General features: G+C 35.8%; 1 protein-coding gene and 1 non-coding gene across 2 annotated transcripts; both read left to right on the forward strand.

Annotated features, from left to right (window-relative positions):
• The first annotated feature begins 276 nt into the window (after positions 1 to 276).
• Positions 277 to 3,742, forward strand: LOC116131345 (pectinesterase-like). Its single transcript, XM_031417005.1, has 3 exons — positions 277 to 997; positions 1,082 to 1,538; positions 2,914 to 3,742. The coding sequence occupies exons 1-3, from the start codon at positions 419 to 421 to the stop codon at positions 3,603 to 3,605; spliced, it is 1,728 nt and encodes a 575-aa protein (XP_031272865.1). The 5' UTR covers positions 277 to 418; the 3' UTR covers positions 3,606 to 3,742.
• Positions 3,743 to 16,387: 12,645 nt separating this feature from the next.
• On the forward strand, positions 16,388 to 16,494 carry LOC116131470. The gene has a single exon (XR_004128254.1). It is a non-coding gene; the product is annotated as a small nucleolar RNA R71 (small nucleolar RNA).
• Positions 16,495 to 19,589: the final 3,095 nt, after the last annotated feature.

A 19,589-nucleotide genomic window follows, 5' to 3' on the forward strand; every position in this document is an offset into this window, starting at 1 on the left:
TTTTATAAACGTATTTTTCACCATTTATTGTATTATACCCATATAATTCTCGTACCGTTTTTTTGTCGTACCCGTATTAACTAACTAGGTGTAAGAGTGGAGTGTTTATAAAAAACGAAATATAAACACGCGGCAAATTCACGTGTCGGCTTAAAGAATTATCTGTATACATCATTTTGTACTTATTTTCACTTCTCTACATATTTTCTCCGCGTTTTTCTCTAATAATAAACAATGGTAATTTTCATTTCTACATCGGTTGCCTTCTGAAATCTACGATGAGCTACTACAATTAAATGTCCTGTAGGCCAACTGAAAACAACAATGACATCAATCTATCTTCTCACTACTCTCGGCTCTCTATAAATCACTCGTCCTGCCTTTCTACAATGCTCATTACAAGCCTTATCTAGTAAAAATGTCACCTTCCGGCACACAGGTTGCCACATCCAAGATCAGGAAAAAAATCTACTTTGCTCTCTTTGCTTCACTCTTAATAGTCACAGCCATAGTTACCATTGTTGCCGCCGTTATCTCCAGGAACAAATCTACCAACAACATCGATGACAAAATAGCTGCTCACCCCGTCGTCAGGTCCTCCTGCAGCCTCACATTTTACCCGCAACTATGCTTCTCAGCGCTCTCTAAAGTTCCAGACGCCGCATCAAAGATCACCTCTCCAAAAGATGTGATAGCTATGTCACTTAACGTCACTATAACTGCAGTCCAGAAAAATTACTTCAGTATCAAGAAGCTCACTAGCACTCGTTCGGGCGGCCGCACAAAACGTGATAAGGCTGCTCTGCATGATTGTCTTGAAATGGTGGATGAAACTCTTGACGAGCTCCACAAAATTAAACAAGAACTCCAGGAGTATCCGGCCGTTAACAAGTCTATATCCCAGCAAGCCGATGAACTCAAAATCCTGTTGAGTGCCTCAATGACCAACCAAGAAACTTGCCTTGATGGCTTCTCTCATGATAAGGCTGATAAAAAGGTTATTTTAACTAGTTTTACTTTTTAATTTTTCTAATATAACATCTTTGTAATACTAACAGAACTCTTTTTAATATGTTTGAAGGTTCGTAAAACATTGATTAAGGGTCAAATACACGTATTTAAGATGTGTAGCAATGCATTGGCCATGATCAAGAACTTGACTGACACTGATATGGCCAACGAGGTTCAGACCTCAAGAAGGCATCTTGGGGAGATAGAAAATGAAAAGGGGTGGCCTGAATGGTTATCAGCTGGAGACAGGAGGCTGCTGCAGTCCACAACAGTGACTCCTGACGTTACGGTGGCTGCCGATGGGACCGGCAACTACCTGACGGTGTCGGAGGCTGTGGCTGCTGCACCAGCGAGCAGTAGCACTAGATACATTATAAAGATTAAAGAGGGGGTTTACAGAGAAGTTGTGGATGTACCAAAGAGCAAAACTAATTTGATGTTTGTAGGAGATGGGAGGACCAACACTATTATTACTGCTAGTAATAATGTGGTTGATGGGAGCACCACATTCAACTCAGCCACTGTCGGTGAGTAAATTAATTATTAACTACTTAGATGATATTATTTCAACTTTTACCCATGTTTGCTACACTTTTCAAACGCATATTTGTTTTAATATTAACCATTCAATTCAAAACTCAATCTTATTCTATCCTACTCATAACATTTAATAATTATTTTTCTCAATAAAAGTTTATAAATTAACAAAAACACTCATACTCATATAACTAATTACTGACAATCGACCATCACTGTTAGATGGTGGCTGAAAGTTACTGTAATGGCGCACGATCAGATGGATCTGGCTATTGTGTGTCAATCTGGCCGTTTCTAACCAGATCTACTGTGGATCTGGTCAAAAACGACCTGATCTATGGCCAAAGATCTGGCTATTGATAACGGCCAGATCTTTGCCATTGCGATGACAATCGATCACCACTCGACGGTGGTGATCGACTGTCGACAATCAATTGGATAAGTAGAAGTGTTTTTATTAATTTATAAATTTTTATTATAGAAGATATTTAGCTAAATTAACAAATATAAGAGGTTAAAAAATACTCTAAATATTTTTTAAAAATATATCAAACACATTCTCATAATCTTATTCTATACTACTCAGATTAAAATACTATTTAAAAAAAGTTAAACAAACGGATTACCTTATTTTAAATTGATTTCCTGTTTAAGTATAGTTTGGTATGTAACGGAGAACGTGACCTTGATATTCCTCACGTTTAAATATGTAAAAGGTCAGTTTTTAATAGGACTAAGAAGATACGTTAATTGATACGATTAATTTGTCGTGTCTTGGGAAGTATGGATTCTTCAATTATACTATTATAGTGCACTTCTCTCTCCCAAACCCAACTTAAAGAGCCCAAGACACGTGTCGGTGAGTATTGCTATACTTTTGGGGCCTTCAGCAATTAAATTTATCCCTGTGGACCTTGTTTCAAACGCATATGCTTTTCACTTTTTCAGTTTTCACACGCAACCTGTTTGATTGATAGAAACACTTGGCAAAAATGAAAACATAGGTCCCCATTTGTGTAATTTATTTATGAGTGAGCCTAGAAGAGCCAGCTGTAAATGTGGGCCACATTCAGTAGATGAGACACCGACTATTCTTCTATTGTTTTGGGAGGCATTTGGATGAGGTCACTGCATTAAAGTTCAATTCTCAAGATACCATCTGGGTTCAGAGATTATTCCAATGTTTTTTTATCTTATCACTACAGCACTCCTGCACATGGACTTAAAATGTTTTTGTATTTACCAAGATTGGGAAATGGCTTCAGTCTATTTCGACTCTATAAACTTTAAGAAATCACAATGCATATTGAAACTTTTAGCAAGTTTGATTTGGGTTCCTAATAACGAGACTCTCATATGTTGCAGCTGTAGTTGGGACCGGGTTCTTGGCGAGGGACATAACCATTCAAAATGCTGCCGGACCATCAAAGCATCAAGCAGTGGCATTGCGTGTAGGCGCAGATTTTTCGGCATTTTACAGGTGTGGCTTTATAGCCTACCAGGACACCCTCTATGTGCACTCACTTCGCCAATTTTTTGTGAATTGCTATATAGCAGGCTCAGTGGACTTCATATTTGGAAATTCAGCAGTTGTTATTCAAAACACTGACATTCATGCTCGCCGCCCCGGTAATAAACAAAAGAACATGGTCACAGCACAAGGGCGCGATGACCCTAATCAAAACACAGGCATAGTGATTCAAAAATGCAGAATTGGTGCAACTTCAGATTTACTACCTGTAATTGACGAATTTCCAACATATTTAGGCAGACCATGGAAGGAGTATTCGAGAACAGTTGTAATGCAGACTGACATCAGTAATGTGATAAATCCAGCTGGCTGGTTTGAGTGGGATGGCGATTTTGCACTTGATACATTGTTCTATGCAGAGTATGCAAACACAGGCCCTGGTGCTGATACATCAAATAGAGTGACGTGGAAAGGATACAGGGTGATTACTGATGCAAGTGAGGTCGAAATGTTTACAGCTGAGAATTTTATTTCTGGGGGAAGTTGGTTAAGTTCTACTGGTTTCCCTTACACTCTTGGTCTCTGAAGTCATATTATAGCTTAATTAGCAGCCTATCTCTCGTTTGTAATAAATAATGGTTTGGCCTTCAGAGGATAATTGAAATTTGTTTACTTGTCTATAAATTTGAATATTTTTGTTGGGTAAAATCCCCTCAAGTTTCACTTTTTCCTCAAAGGATTTTTTCGTTGGTTTAAAATATGAAACAAGTTTTCTGGAGATGAAATTTGTTAGATATGATTAATACTTTGCATGGATTTGTTATTGATTTATTAATATTTGGGCCTGAGTCGGGTTAGATTCGGATAAACCCAAATAGGGTAGGGTTTTTTCTATTATATAATGTAATATTAGTCAGAAACTTAGGGTTACAAGAAAATAGAGAGAGTGAGTTGCCATCAATATTGATTTGTAATTGCTGTAGAGTTCTAAAACTCAATAAAATCTCTATTTGAATATTGGATGTAGTTCCTTAATTGGAACTATTTGATTTCAATCAGGGAAGAACATTCAAGAAACAGGGGAGAACATTTACAAAGAGTAAAGCTTATTATTCAGCTTCACTAATTGTATTGTGAGCAGTACAAAGTCTTTTATTACATTTGTTAACTATAGTTAATTAGTTAACTATAGTTCAATTAACTAACTCACAAACACTAACTACTACCACTTCTCTTGCATTACACTAACAACAGTACATCATATAACCATATAACAATCTACAAAATTGAATAATCCAACCCCCCCCCCCTTCTCTCTCTCTCTCTCTCTCTCTCAAGTTGGTGGGTGATGAATGTCAATCACTCCCAACTTGGATAGTAAATGGTGATGCACAGGACCAGAAAGAGTTTTAGTAAATAGATCTGTTGGTCGGTCATGAGTAGGAACAATCAACCCTTCTTTGATCTTGGTACGCACAATGTGGCAGTCAATATCAATATGTTTCGTACGCTCACGAAACATTTGATTGGAAGCAATATGAATTGTTGACTGATTATCACAGCAAAGTGAAATTGATAGCTAAACGGGAAGAGATAAGTCCTTCAAGCAACCAAACAATTTCACAAATGGTAGTGGTCATAGCTCGATATTCTGCTTTTGAAGAGAATCGAGAAACAATAGCCTGCCTTTTTTATTTCCATGACAACAAAAAACCTCCCAAAAAAATACAGAAGCCAGTAATAGACCTGCATGTCATAAGACACGAATCCAAATCACAAAAGGCCTGTAACCGAAGTGAACCATGCATAGGCAGGAGAGGTTTTAACATACCTCACAACCTTTAAAGCAACTTGAAGGTGAGATTCCTTAGGCTGATGCATAAATTGACTAAGAAGATTCACAGAAAAACTAAGGTCAGGTTTGGTCAAATATAAGTAAAGCAACTTTCCAATTTTTGATATTTGGATGGATATGACAAGATAGAATCAGGTTGACCAGGAAAATGCTCATCATATTCTGCAGTAGTAAATTTCATATTTGGATCAAGGGGAACCAAAGAAGGTTTGGCAGTAGCCAACCTTGACTCAGCAATTAACTCTAAAGCATATTTCCTTTGGCAAAGACTAATTCCCTTAGAAGATCTTGCAACCTCAAATCCTAAAAAGTATCTAAGTGCTCCCAAATCCTTCAACTTAAAATGGGAATGCAGTAGATCTTTAGTGGCTTGAATAAGGGAGGAATCACTACCAATAAGAACTAAGTCATCAACATAAATGAGTAAAATGACAATATGACCATTAACCTTTTGAAAGAAGAAGGAATGATCTGATGGTGATTGTTGGAATCCTTCTTGCATTAGGGCAGTAGTAAGCTTGGTATTCCAAGCTCTAGAGACTTGCTTCAAGCCATACAAAGACTTGTGTAGCTTACAAACCAAAGGGGTATCATGTTGTTTAGGAAACCCTTGAGGTAAATGCATGTATATTTACTCTTGTAAATATCCTTGAAGAAATACATTATCAACATCCATGTGATAAAGCGGCCAATTTTTCATAGAAGTAATGACCAAAACAAGCCTAACAGTAACTATTTTTACCACGAGAGAAAAAGTCTCCTCATTGGCAATCCCAGCTTGTTGTGTAAATCCCTTGGTAACTAACCTTGCCTTGTACCTTTCTAGGGTGTCATCTACCTTATATTTCAATTTATATACCCATTCACAACCGATTGGTACTTTGCCGGAAGGCAAAGGAACTAAGGACCAAGTCCCATTTCTTTCCAAGGCTTGAATTTCCTGTTGCATTGCAGCAATCCAATGGGAATCTTTGGATGCTTGGGTGAAGGAAGTAGGCTCTGTAAGAACTAAAATACCATATAGGCATTTTTGATAAGTGAGGGACAAGTGTTTATAGGATATATAGCTGTGTATGGGGTAAGGAATGGCAGTAGTCAAATTGGACTAAGGCAAAGTTGGACAGGCAAAATCTGTTGTCTAAATAAGTGGTCTAGTTGTCCTACTAGATCTTCTAGGTTGAACAAATGAACTAAGGACATAATCAGTTTGTGAAGGTAAAGCATTAGTATGAGTTGGGGGCAAAGAATCTGTTGGTTTTGTGTCTTGCAGAAGACTTGTATTTTCAGGACAGGAAGTTAAAACTGTATCAGAAATATTAGAATCTTATGCCATAAAAGAATCTAAGAAAATGGGCTTGTTAGAAGGATGCCATGTGAAAGGGAAAATTTGTTCATGAAAGACTACATCTCTATTAATGCAGATGGATTTAGTGTGCAAATCATATAAGATGTAACATTTTTTGTAGGAAAATAACCAAGGAAAATACAAGGTGTGGATCTCAGAGTGAACTTATCATGAAGAACTAAATTAGTAGCATATGCCAGGCAGCCAAAAACCCTTAAATGGTTTAATCCAGGTTTAATCCCGTAGAATTTTTCATATGGTGAAAGACCATTTAAGACTCTTGTAGGTAACCTATTAATGATGTATACTGCAGCCTTGACAGCATAACCTCATAAGTAATTTGGGATGCCAAACTGGAATTTAAATGCTCTAGCTATGTTTAGTATGTGCCTATGCTTTCTCTCTACCACTCCATTCTGTTGTGGAGTATATACACATGTGCTTTGGTGAATGATACCTAAACTAGTAAGCAGCTCATGACATTGATGATTAAAGATCTCCAACCCATTGTCACTCCTTATACATTTAGGTGTTTGGTTAAATTGATTTCTAATCATATGAATAAAGTTTTTCAATGTTTGGAAAACGTCTGACTTGAATTGCATCAGAATAGCCAAGTAATCCTAGAGAAATCATCTACTATAGTAAGGAAAAATCTAGCATTTCCTTGCGTAGGTATCTTATAGGGCCCCCAAACATCTAAATGCAACAATTTGAAAACATGTAAGGAATTTGTCTCACTTAATGCAAAAGGCAACCTAGTCTGTTTAGCCAATGGATAAACATCACAATGGAAATCATGTTGTTCAGGTAAAGTATTATTTATCCTTTTAAGTACTGAAAATGGCACATGTCCTAATCTTTTATGCTAAATAACAGTATCCTTAACATGTAATGCAGTGGACTTTATTAAAGAAGCAATAGGTACATTCGATTATTTACTAACATTTGTTTCAGGTCCTAAACTAGAAGATTGCTTACACACAACTTCCCCTTTTCCTAAAACATAACTAAACAGTTTTATTTGTGAACTAGGAACAAAATGGTATAACCCTTGGCATTGCTTACCAATCCCCTTCAGTTTGCCACTCCATAGATCCTGAATAACATAGAAATCAGGATACAATGTAATAGAACATCGACATGAAGAAGTCAATTTTGACACTGACAGTAGATTGTATTTAAAATCTGGCAAGAACAAAACCTTATCAAGACACAAGTTTTCCTACAATCTCAGAGAACCTACATGTTTAATGGGAGTCTTTGTACCATTGGGAAGACCTTCATAGTTTACTATATGGTTTGATAGCAACAGTAGATTCAAAACTCTGGAAATTATGGGTCATATGATCCGTGGACCCTGAATCTAGTATCCAATCCGTATTATTAGAACCGGAGTATAGAGAAATAGTGTTACTTGCTAAATTGGTAGATGACATTGAGATGTTCTCTTTGCCCAGCAATTGCAACAATTGTACATATTGTTCCGGTGTCAACATATTTCCAAGATTAGCTCTAGACTCTAGATTCACGACTTGTGTCTATGGAACTGATTCCTGCACAAATTGAGCTTGATTAGCCTTAGTCTTTTTTCCCTAGGTGAATTGGTAATTCGCTGGATATCCATGCAACTTATAGCAATTTTCCCTCTTATGTCCTAGAGCATGACAATAATCACACTCAATATAAGGTTTTTTTCCCCTTATATCTTGTGTTCTGGTTTTGACTCTTCTAACTCCCCTAAGAATATAAAGTTGTAGTCACTTCTGTGCTATGATTGAAATCAATGAGAACCTTTTGACTCTCATCTTGGCTAACTATCAAGTATGCCTGTTTCACCAAGGGTAGAGGAGCCATTAGCAAAATTTGACTTCCTACTAAAGCGTATGAATCATTAAGCCCAATCAAAAACTGCAGTAGCTTCTACTTATTCAAATGAGCTAAGTAAGCTTTGGCGGATGCACTGTTTGGTGTTGGGAGACTAACCAACGAACTCAATTCATCCCATGGGGTTTTGAGTTTATTGTAATACACTGCAACTGAGTTGGTTCCTTGCACCAAATTCACAATTTCTCTGTGTATCCCAAACACTCCCGTGCCATTAGCCTTGTTATATTGTTCTTGCAGATCCTACCACACTTGATGTGCACTAATTTGAATATATGATACTATTGAATATATCCTTAGAGACTGTGTTAAAGATCCATGCTAACACCATGGAGTTACATCGCTCACATTGTGCATGTAATGATTGATTAAAACGTGATTTCTGACAAGAACCATCCACAAACCCTAGCTTGTTCTTCGCTCTTAAGGACACGGTCATAGCTCTACTCCAGATTCCATATTTCTCCATTCCAGTGAGTTGCTCGGAGATCAAAACGGAACTAGGAGTATCCGAAGGATGGATGTAGAGAGGCGAGCTTGAATCTGTTTCCATTTCGCTTGCTTTAAATCACTTCTTCAATCGATTTATAGAGAGCTGGCCTAATCTTGACCCATCGTCGAATTCCTCAATCGATTTACAGAGAACTTACCTAATCTTTGAACAATTGTCAAATCAAATCAAATGATCGATATTCAACTATACGATCTCTTATTTCAGCGCTAGCTAAATTATGGGCAAAAAACAACGATCTCGCAGCTTGATAGTTGCTCTGATACCATATTGATTTATCAGGGAAGAACATTCGAGAAACGGGGAGAACATTTACGAAGAGTAAAGCTTATTATTCACTTCACTAACTGTATATGTAGTACAAAGTCTTTTATTACATCTGTTAATTGTAGTTAATTAGTTACTATAGTTCATTAACTAACTCCAAACTAACTACTACTACTCCTCTTGCATTACACTAACAACAGTACATCTATATCTACACTAACTGTACATCATATCCTATAACAATCTACAAAATGAATAATCCAACATGAACGAACTAGGGTATCAAGTGTCATTTTTTACTTTTATTTTTTTTATTTTATTTCGTGTGTTTGGCTGTGGTTTCAATAAAATTGACAGGAAAAGCAATTGTCATTTTTCCTTTAAAGGTTTTTTCATTGCTTTAAAAATAGAAAAATGTTTTCTAGAGATGAAATTGACATGCAAAGCGATTCATTGAGAAAGAAAAAATTTAGGTGTGAATGTTAGTTGTCCCACATGAGTAGAAAATATCTTCAAGTGAGTGGCAATTTCGAGAAAAGATATGATAAAACAATTGAGTCGACATCTTGAAGTTACCAACAAATAGAGCTTCATAGCCCTAAAAAAAAAAAAAAAAAAAAACTTTCCGTGCATTTGTAAGGTAAAAGAAGATTAATCAGAGCTTAGGATTGACAGTCCAATCAGTAAATTTGTTGGATTAGAGTCCATTAAAAGATTACATCTACTAAATCACCTGAAGTTTCCGGAGCTGCCAATAACATGGCAGAACTGTACATTCTATTTTCTTCTTTATTTGGTCCTAAAGTTTCGCATACTTGAGATATATTCATATAAGGGAGTTGGCATTCCTCCGTAAGCTATACAAGCTTTTCTCAGATTTGCATTGCAAGTAACTATGTGATGTCAGTTGTAGAAGCCAAATCACCAATAAACTGGGACAGTAGGCCTCCAAAATGTTGGGAAGCCTTTTCACATTAATGAAATGGCATATGTTACATGTTCATCATGAACCTTAACAAAATGTTTCTCAATCTTATGATAAAGTAGTGCATGAAGTAGAATGATACCTCTTTTACAAATTCTGTTGGAAGATTGTCGACAACCGAACATATCACTCCATCTCCCTCCATGTAATGTATTTTAAATGTTAACCTCTCCATTTTACCTAGAAAAAATATGCTTGAAAAATGACATGAATCTATACCAGTAAAATACCTGAAGAAGGGTGAATCAATTATGGTGCATTGATTAATGATTTCTATTGAACCTCTCATGTCACAAGTTAAGTCAAAGATTCCAACAAGTGGACATCCTTTCTTTGCTAGATCTTGAAGCTGTTGGGTGCTCAACAACCGAGAAATTGTTTTTCCCAATAAATGCAATTAACTGCGGTAGATAAAATTTAATTTGTGACATATCATGTTATGCCTAAAAAATCAAGGTTGACATAAGCCTACATCAGCGAGCACCAATCAAAGTTCAGGAAGGTTTTGCACCATCCAGGATCTGTCACGTCGCCCCAAGACAGAGAGAATACAGTTGTCACCAACCAAACAAGTTTAGGTTTTGTCTATGAATGAATGAGGTCCACACATCTGTACAAGCCCCATATAATTTAAGGATATTTCCTAAATTATCAACCAATGGGACGCAAGGAAGGAATTGCACGGCATCTACCCACTTGCAGACTTGTAATCATTACCTTGAACTCAACAGCTATAAATAGAGGACTCCCTCTCATAAAATCGGGATCTCTGATTTTCATAAAAATCAATAGCAAAGACAACCTATGAGAAAGAGATTGGCTTAATATTCTCTCTGAATACCAAATTCTTGTACCTTTGTTCGCTGTTCCTGACTTCTTGTAACTTGGTTAATAACCAAAAACACTTATATAAAAGAAAACATCAGATGTAGGAATTGCTTTAAGCATCCGAACCACTATAAAATTTTCACTGTCTTATTTATTATTCAATCTTTGCACTTTATTGTAATCTTATCTTAACTCAAATTAATCACGTGTAATTTCTAAGACCCTCTTAGCATTTTGCATGTGCGAGGTCGTTGGTGTCAAAATCATGCATCAACATATTAATTCATCACTAAACGAAGATGCATCAAGGTTTAGATTAACACATACGGATAACAGGTGCATAAGGGGCTAGTTTTTCATGAAAGATAGGATTGTAGTTCTTTGGATGTGTGACAGGCTATTCGCAAGTGTACGAAATCACGCAAGTAATAAAGCTCGAGTAAACGAGTGTCGAATCCCAAGAGAATTACCTACCAAGTACCGAACTAGTCTATTTTATTGCTATTTGATTAAACAAAATTTTAAGAATGAATTTAATGAAAAAGAAAACAAACTAAAAACTAAACAAAAGCATAATTTTATTAATACTTTGGTAAAAAGATCAATATGACTAAACCTAGGGCACAGATTTCACACCAATTTAATCCTATGCATTGACAATTATTGCTAACCTAATTAAGCTTATTCTAAAGGTCAAACTCCCTAATATTTCACTAACTTTCTCTCAAACAATTAGCAAATTAACCCTTAAGCGACAACCCAAAGTATCTCTAAGTTGAATTTAGAAGCTAAGATCATTAAGTTCTATGGAATTTACCAGAGCCTCACAAATCGTGGTAACATATCTCTAGCGTTCGCTCAATCTATGGTTTTATTACTTTAGACTAATCAGGTTTCATCTCTCGATCTCAACCCAACCCATGATATCATTCAACTCTCGGATCCATACGAATTGAAAGCATTACACACAATAATAAAACTTAGAATTAATGCTCAATTAAAAACCAACAACAATAACGTCAACACATATTCATAAATTGGGCTACATCTTTAACCCTAGAAAAGGGATTTAGTTCATAATTGCAGTAATAAAAACAACCATTGTATTCAATAACATGAGTTTAAGAAAGAAAAATAGAAAAACTTCTCTAATTGGCGAACGAGAACTGTAAGAATTCCGATCTCCAAAATAGTAGCCGTCTTTTCTCCTTCTATAATCTCCCCTAAAAACTAATTAAAAACCCTTACTTATAGTGCTAGGGTTTGGAGGTTAATTAGGAAAGAATTAAATGCCTTAAACCATTCAGATTCAGACTAGGAGAATACAATAACCCAAACAAGCCCGTGATCCATCCCTGTGGTGATCAGAAATGGTCGCTGTGGTGATCTTTCTTTCTGTCCCACGAGTCAGTAATATTTAGAATTTAACAAAGTCATCAACACTAACTTTGTAGCTCTTTGAATATTCTTTCCAACGCCAAAAGAATCATTGAGTTCTGATTTCTAAAGCTCAAGTTATGATCAAAACATCGAAGCATGCTCATCTTAAAGGATTTCTAGATTTTACGTTGTATCTTCGACGCTTCACAACTTTCTCGTTTCAACTCCGATTCTTGCACCGTTTGTTCCTTCTCGTCACAAATTCCATCGACATCATTCTTTTTCCTTAAAATATCAGTTTTAACCTAAAAATACTCAAAATACACCCGTGATCCCATAAAAGGTATTTATGAAATAATTAACTCAAATTTCATAAATTAAACACATTTTTCCACAAATAATCCAGTTGAATCACTAACAAAATATATACTTTCAAGCTCTAATCACAACCTCCAACCAGCTTCTTGCTAGTCCCTAGCAAACTAAGCGATCAAACAAGTCTCTAAGCTTGAAAATAAAACAAACAATTAAAACATTAAAACATATATCTAAACTATCCTAAATCACTTTTGTAGATTGACACGATTGCATTTAGTGTATGCAACAAGCCTTTAAACCCCCTAGGCGGCCCTAGTTGGACGAGTTGTAGTCTCGTAAGGGTTTCTAGCGATGATACCCACAAACATCCACACTAAACTTAAACTAAACTCCAAAAATAAAAATAAACATAAAGTTGTCTCAAAAATAGCATATACACAAAACAAATAGAATAATTAAAAATCACCTAAACTCACAGACAATGTAAACATCAATTCCATTTTCGTTATCAACCCTAGAACATCCATACAACCACAAACCATTAGTCTACAAACCCAGATGGTTTTATGCATAACATTCATGAACAAAATTTTGATCTCAGTATTCAGGTTATGACTTATAGGTGAATCATGGAATCAAACTCCATAGGCTCACTTTTCAAACCATTCTCCACTAATTTAGAAATTCACACTACCTTGGATCAATAGGTCTTTGTAAAGGTTGTAACGTTAGGCCAGGGTATGGGTTCATGAAAGAACGGAAAGAGAATTCAACAAAAATCAAATTAAGAGACTTAATCTTCATTAATTCTTATTACTAATATATAAAAACACTTCCCTTTTTCACTCAGTAACTTCCTAACCTTTATCCAGCTCTTTCTTTTCGACACTAAAATATAGCCAATTGCATAATTTCAAATCTCCACAATGCTTTTCAATGCCCACTTTTCTTTTCTTTCTCTCTTTTTTTTTCATATTTTTTTTCAAAATTTTTGTTTTCTAACAATAATAATAAGAAGAAAGTAGAAAACACACACACAGCCCCACTGATCTTACAAGTACTCCACAACCCCCAACCAATTTCTTCGCATAAACCTAGGTTGTGGCAAAACTACACTTTCTCACCAACTCTCATAATAAGCTTGAATTACAATTAAGTCTCTTAAAGATAAAACGGGAAGGATTGTGTTTTAGCCTCATAATCAGGGTAGAGCAAAAATTAAGTTCAAAGAAGGAAAAAAAAAGGCTAAATTTTGTTTAAAAAGCTCAACGGGTTAACTAGCGATGATAATAACAAAGGCTCGGCTTGAAAGGTTCAATTGGTCCAAAAACAGCCTAAATCATTTCCTAAGTGATGTGAACTCCAGGATTTCACCTCAAGTGGTTGTCAGATGAGTTCTAGAGTTTGTTGAGATCACAAAAATGTCCATGAAAAATTCACACATAAAACGTCTATAAGTGAGTAAACTTAACGACTTTCAATTCATAAACCGCTAGGGTCTCAAACTAAATGTTATTAACATTTACAATCATCCGTAATTAAAGGCAAAAATTAATGTTCTCTGTTTATTACATGTTATTGCAATCATATTCCTATCATAGACATATAAATTAATCCAAGAAAAGAACCAAAATTCAAAACAGAACACACACAGAAAAAAAAAAAAATCATAAATCCATGAATTCGAAATCTTTGGGCAAAAACTTCCCTTACCCCCAACCTAAAATCTACATTGTCCCCAATGTACAAATGTAAACAAAAGGAAAAAGAGAGAAAAAGAAAAGCTACCCCCTTTTGCAATAGTGAAGTGCGAATACGCGTGACAATTCGATCACCAACTCGTTTCATTCCATTGTTGCCTTTTAATTCTATCAAAACAAAGAAACTTGTGGTGCACCTCATCGGAAACACACATCACGTGTTAAATTTATGAATTTAGAGAAACAAACACAACATCAAAATTATTTACACTAAATAGAAAAAACAAATTAAACATACTTGAAAATTAACACCTGCAAAATAACAAACTAATCAATAAAAGAAAAAGAAAAATAAATAAAAATAAAAAGCTTGGGTTGCCTCCCTGAAGCGCTTGGTTAAAGTCGTAAGCTAGACTTTTTGTTTTCTTCAATCCGAATCATCTAGGAGAATCCAAACCCACATATCCTTAATTTCACCATTCAAATAGGGCTTTAATCGTTGTTCGTCTACCATCTCAAAGTCAACCTCCATAGTCCTAGAGTTGACTAAATAGTTCTCTAGGGGTGAACTAGGGTAGTTTTCTTCTAATTTTTTATTCACTATGTTATCAAGGACATTATCTCAAAGCATATGTCTAGGTCGGATGGACACTTCTTAACATCAAAAACATTAAACTCTACTTGCTCATCTTCTACCCTTAAGATTAGTTTCCCTTGATGAACATCTATCAATGTTTTACCTATTGCTAGAAAAGGTCGTCCTAGAATTAAAGGCATTTCCCGATCTTCCTCCATGTCTAACGTTATGAAATCTACTGGGAAAATCAGTTTGTCTACCTTAATCAAGACGTCTTCTATCACCCCCCTAAGATATGTTATTGATTGATCTGCCAATTAGAGAGACACGATGGTTGGCTTCACTTCCCCTAATCCAAGTTTCCTGTAAATAGAAAACGGCATCAAATATATACTTGCCCCTAAATCACATAAGACTTTATCAAAATAACAACTACCAATAATACAAGGGATAGTAAAACTCCCTGGATCTCGTAGTTTATATGGTAGTTTCTTTTAAATCAGTGTGCTGCATTCCTTCGTTAATATGACCTTCTCATGTTCCTCGAATTTTCTCTTGTGCGTGAGGATCTCCTTCAAAAACTTCGCATATTTCGGCATCTGTTCTAACATATCAACAAAAGGGCTATTAATATGTCAACTTTGAAAAATATCAATAAACTTACCGAATTGCTTGCCAAGCTTCTGATTCTTCAAACGGTATGGGTATGGAAGGTTTGCATGGCTCGAAGAAAGTTTCTGCTCGAATTCACGCTCGTCGTGGCCACCATACTCATCGTCGCGGTGATGGGTTAAAACTTCTGATGATTCAGGAGCTGCTTCACGATCGCCGTAGCCACCAGTATCATTGTCGCGGTGATCTTCCTTCATGCCAACAATCTTCTCCAAATTTTCACGCTCGCCGCAGTGATAAATTACCTCGCCGCAGCAATCGTTCTTTTGCTTTTTGTTTAGATCTTTCTCTTGTTCTTGCTTCCGTTTATCATCCTCTAAATTTTTCAAGCTTGTTCCTTGGGATTTTTCTCTGTATCACTCGGCAAAACTATTTGAACTCTTCCCGCTAATATGTTATGGATTTGCCCCATTTGAGTCTCAAGGTTTTTAATAGAGGCTAATTGATTTTGGACAAGGATTTCAGTCTTCTCAAATCTCTTGCTTGTCTCTTCAATGAACTTGGTAAACACATCTTCCAAAATTGATTTCTTCTCTTGAGCTTGATAACCAGGAGGTGGCATAGGATCGTTGTTGTTACTCCAAGAGAAATCAGGATGATTCTGTCATGCTGGGGTATAATTGTTGGAATATAGATTCCTTTGCCTTCTTTGGAAGTTGTTGATGTAATTGAAGTGTTCAAGTGAGGTGAATGGACTCCCTTCTTGACAAACTCTTGATGAGTGATTACCTACACAAAATTCAAAAGTTAGAGGAGAATAATCAATTGCATTTATCTTTAGAACAATACCCAATTGCTTTTGAATGGCTGAAGGTTGAGCAACCAATGCGATGTAACCGTCAACTTTGTGCACTCCCGCTAATTTCCTTGTTGAAGTTCTCTCCGAAGTCCTCATATAGTTATTGTTCGCCATCACTTCAATTAGATTGTATGTTTCCTCTGGTGTTTTATTGTTCAAGGCTCCTCCACTTGCAACATCTATCATGGCTTGAATAGTTGGCAACAACCCTTGGTAGAACGTTTGCACTTGTGACCAGATTGGTAAACCATGGTAAGGGCACCTTCGTAAGCGATCCTTTTACCTTTCCCATGCTTCATACAATGACTCCAAGTCTTGTTGGTAGAAATTGGTAATCTCACTTCTCAGCTTGGCAAGTGGAAAATATTTAGTGAAGAACGCTTGAGCTAACTCGTTCCATGTCGTGATGCTCCCAGATGGCAGAGAAATCCACCAAGCCTTAGCTTTATCCCGAAGAGAGAATGGGAAAAGCCTTAGCCTAATTGCGTCATCGGATACTCCATTATGCCTAAATGTGTCGCATAACCCCAAAAAATTGGCGATATGCAAGTTAGGATCATCATTAGGTAACCCACCAAATTAGACCAACTGTTGAATCATTTGAATAATAGCTAGCTTGATCTCAAAATTATTCACTTGAACTGGTGGTCTCCTGATGCTAGAATAGCACCCATCAACAGTAGGACTAGAGTAGTCCTTCAATGCTCTTCGAACCACTACCGTCTACCGCTACACCAATTGCATTTCCTCCTATGGTATCCTCATTCTCATTCTCTTGATTTTCCACATTAGGATTTATAATTCCCATGTTAGCTATTGATTTTTCAAAGTTAGCTTGCCTCTTTTCTTTCCTCAACTGTGTAGCCGTTCTCTTGATCTCAGAATCTAAAGGATTAAGATCACCACCACCTTTTGAACATAAGCTCTCCAGGTTCTAACTAAAAGAAACAAACAAAACAAAAATAAAAATTAATTTCTAAGCAAAAATAAAACAAATCAAATTAGCAACTAAATATTTCGTATTGATATTGGTAAAACAAAATAGTTCCCCAGCAACGGCGCCAAAAACTTGACAGGATATTCGCAAGTGTACGAAATCGACCAAGTAATAAAGCTCAAGTAAACGAGTGTCGAATCCCAAGAGAACTACCTACCAAGTACCGAATATTTTATTGCTATTTGATGAAACAAAATTTTAAGAATGAATTTAATGAAAAAGAAAACAAACTAAAAACTAAACAAAAGCATAATTTTATTAATACTTTGGTAAAAAGATCAATATGACTAAACCTAGGGCACAGATTTCACACCAATTTAATCCTATGCATTGACAATTATTGCTAACCTAATTAAGCTTATTCTAAAGGTCAAACTCCCTAATATTCCACTAACTTTCTCTCAAACAATTAGCAAATTAACCCTTAAGCGACAACCCAAAGTATCTCTAAGTTGAATTTAGAAGCTAAGATCATTAAGTTCTATGGAATTTACCAGAGCCTCACAAATCGCGGTAACATATCTCTAGCGTTTGCTCAATCTATGGTTTTATTACTTTAGACTAATCAGGTTTCATCTCTCGATCTCAACCCAACCCATGATATCATTCAACTCTCGGATCCATACGAATTGAAAGCATTACACACAATAATAAAACTTAAAATTAATGCTCAATTAAAAACCAACAACAATAACGTCAACACATATTCATAAATTGGGCTACATCTATAACCCTAGAAAAGGGATTTAGTTCATAATTGCAGTAATAAAAACAACCATTGTATTCAATAACATGAGTTTAAGAAAGAAAAATAGAAAAACTTCTCTAATTGGCGAACGAGAACTGTAAGTATTCCGATCTCCAAATAGTAGCCGTCATTTCTCCTTCTCTAATCTCCCCTAAAAACAAATTAAAAACCCTTATTTATAGTGCTAGTGTTTTGAGGTTAATTAGGAAAGAATTAAATGTCTTAAACCATTCAGATTAGGACTAAGAGAATACAATAACCCAAACAAGCCCGTGATCCATCCCTGTGGTGATCAGAAATGGTCGCTGTGGTGATCTTTCTTTCTGTCCCACGAGTCAGTAATATTTAGAATTTAACAAAGTCATCAAGACTAACTTTGTAGCTCTCTAAATAAGATTTCTAATGCCATAAGAATCATCAAATTCCAATTTCTACAGTTCAAGTTATGATCGAAACATCGAAGCATGCTCATCTTGAAGGATTTCCAGATTTTACGTTGTATTTTCAATGCGTCACAACTTTCTTGTTTTAACTCTAATTCTTGCACCGTTTTTTCCTACTCATCACGAATTCCATCGAAATCATTCTTTTTCCTTCAAATATCAGTTTTAACTTGAAAATACTCAAAATACACCCGTGATCCCGTAAAAGGTATCTATGAAATAATTAACTCAAATTTCACAAATTAAACTCAGTTTTCCACAAATAATCCAATTGAATCACTAAAAAAATATACACTTTCAAGCTCTTATCAATGAGCATAATAGTCATCCTGAAAAGGAAAAACTTTTAATTTTAGCATATATTTGCCTTCAAATAGCACCAATATGAGGTAGGTCAAAGACATTAACATTCATACTTTCCATTGAATACAAATAACTTCTAAAAGAAGAAATGATAAGAATGCAAAATCCAAAATAGAAAAATCAGAGTTACTTTGTCAAATGCTCTTGTGATATCGTTCAACTATGTCTTCACAAGTCACAACACAACCATAAACTTTAAAGACTCTCTTCGTAGTCCCTGAGGAACCCTTGGCCTAAGGCAAAAGAAGAACTTAATTAATGAGATTAGTCCCAAAAGAATTGGCCGTATGTAACATCAAATAAACAAAACAGAGAACATCATATATAAGAAATTTTTATCATTGATCATTGACTAATAATGGCTGTATAATGAATTAAGTATAGATATTTATATAAATTTTTTGCCTTATCTAACAAAGGCATGTTTTCAGGCTGCGCCTTATGAGTATGAGAGAAGAATCCATAAGCTCGATCAAGAAGAACCATCTCCAGCTGCATTAATTCGAAACCAACATAAGAATTACATGAAAGCCGCTCTCAAGCATGTTCCAAGTCGCAACATTGAATATAAAATATTGAGCACAGAGAACCCACAACCTTTGGCTTTTTGATGCCTAAGATAAGGCCACTTTCAAATAAGTCATCTGATACATCACAACCAGCATCCTTATATTGTGCATCACTGAAGATACGCTTTGTTGATGGCTGCACAATAATACGTGCCACCCCTGATTTATGTTTGCTTGCTATTAGAAGGCGAGCACAGTGTGATGGATTGAGAGGTGCTATTCTTTCCCATTTATTCTATGTCTCAGCCAGAATGCTAACAACTCCATTGCATAGCATCATCTACGCTTATTTACCTGTGTTCTTTTATGATTATATACGTATTAAT

Source organism: Pistacia vera, unplaced genomic scaffold (assembly GCF_008641045.1).
Source record: "Pistacia vera cultivar Batoury unplaced genomic scaffold, PisVer_v2 Contig233, whole genome shotgun sequence".
Classification (NCBI taxonomy): domain Eukaryota; kingdom Viridiplantae; phylum Streptophyta; class Magnoliopsida; order Sapindales; family Anacardiaceae; genus Pistacia; species Pistacia vera.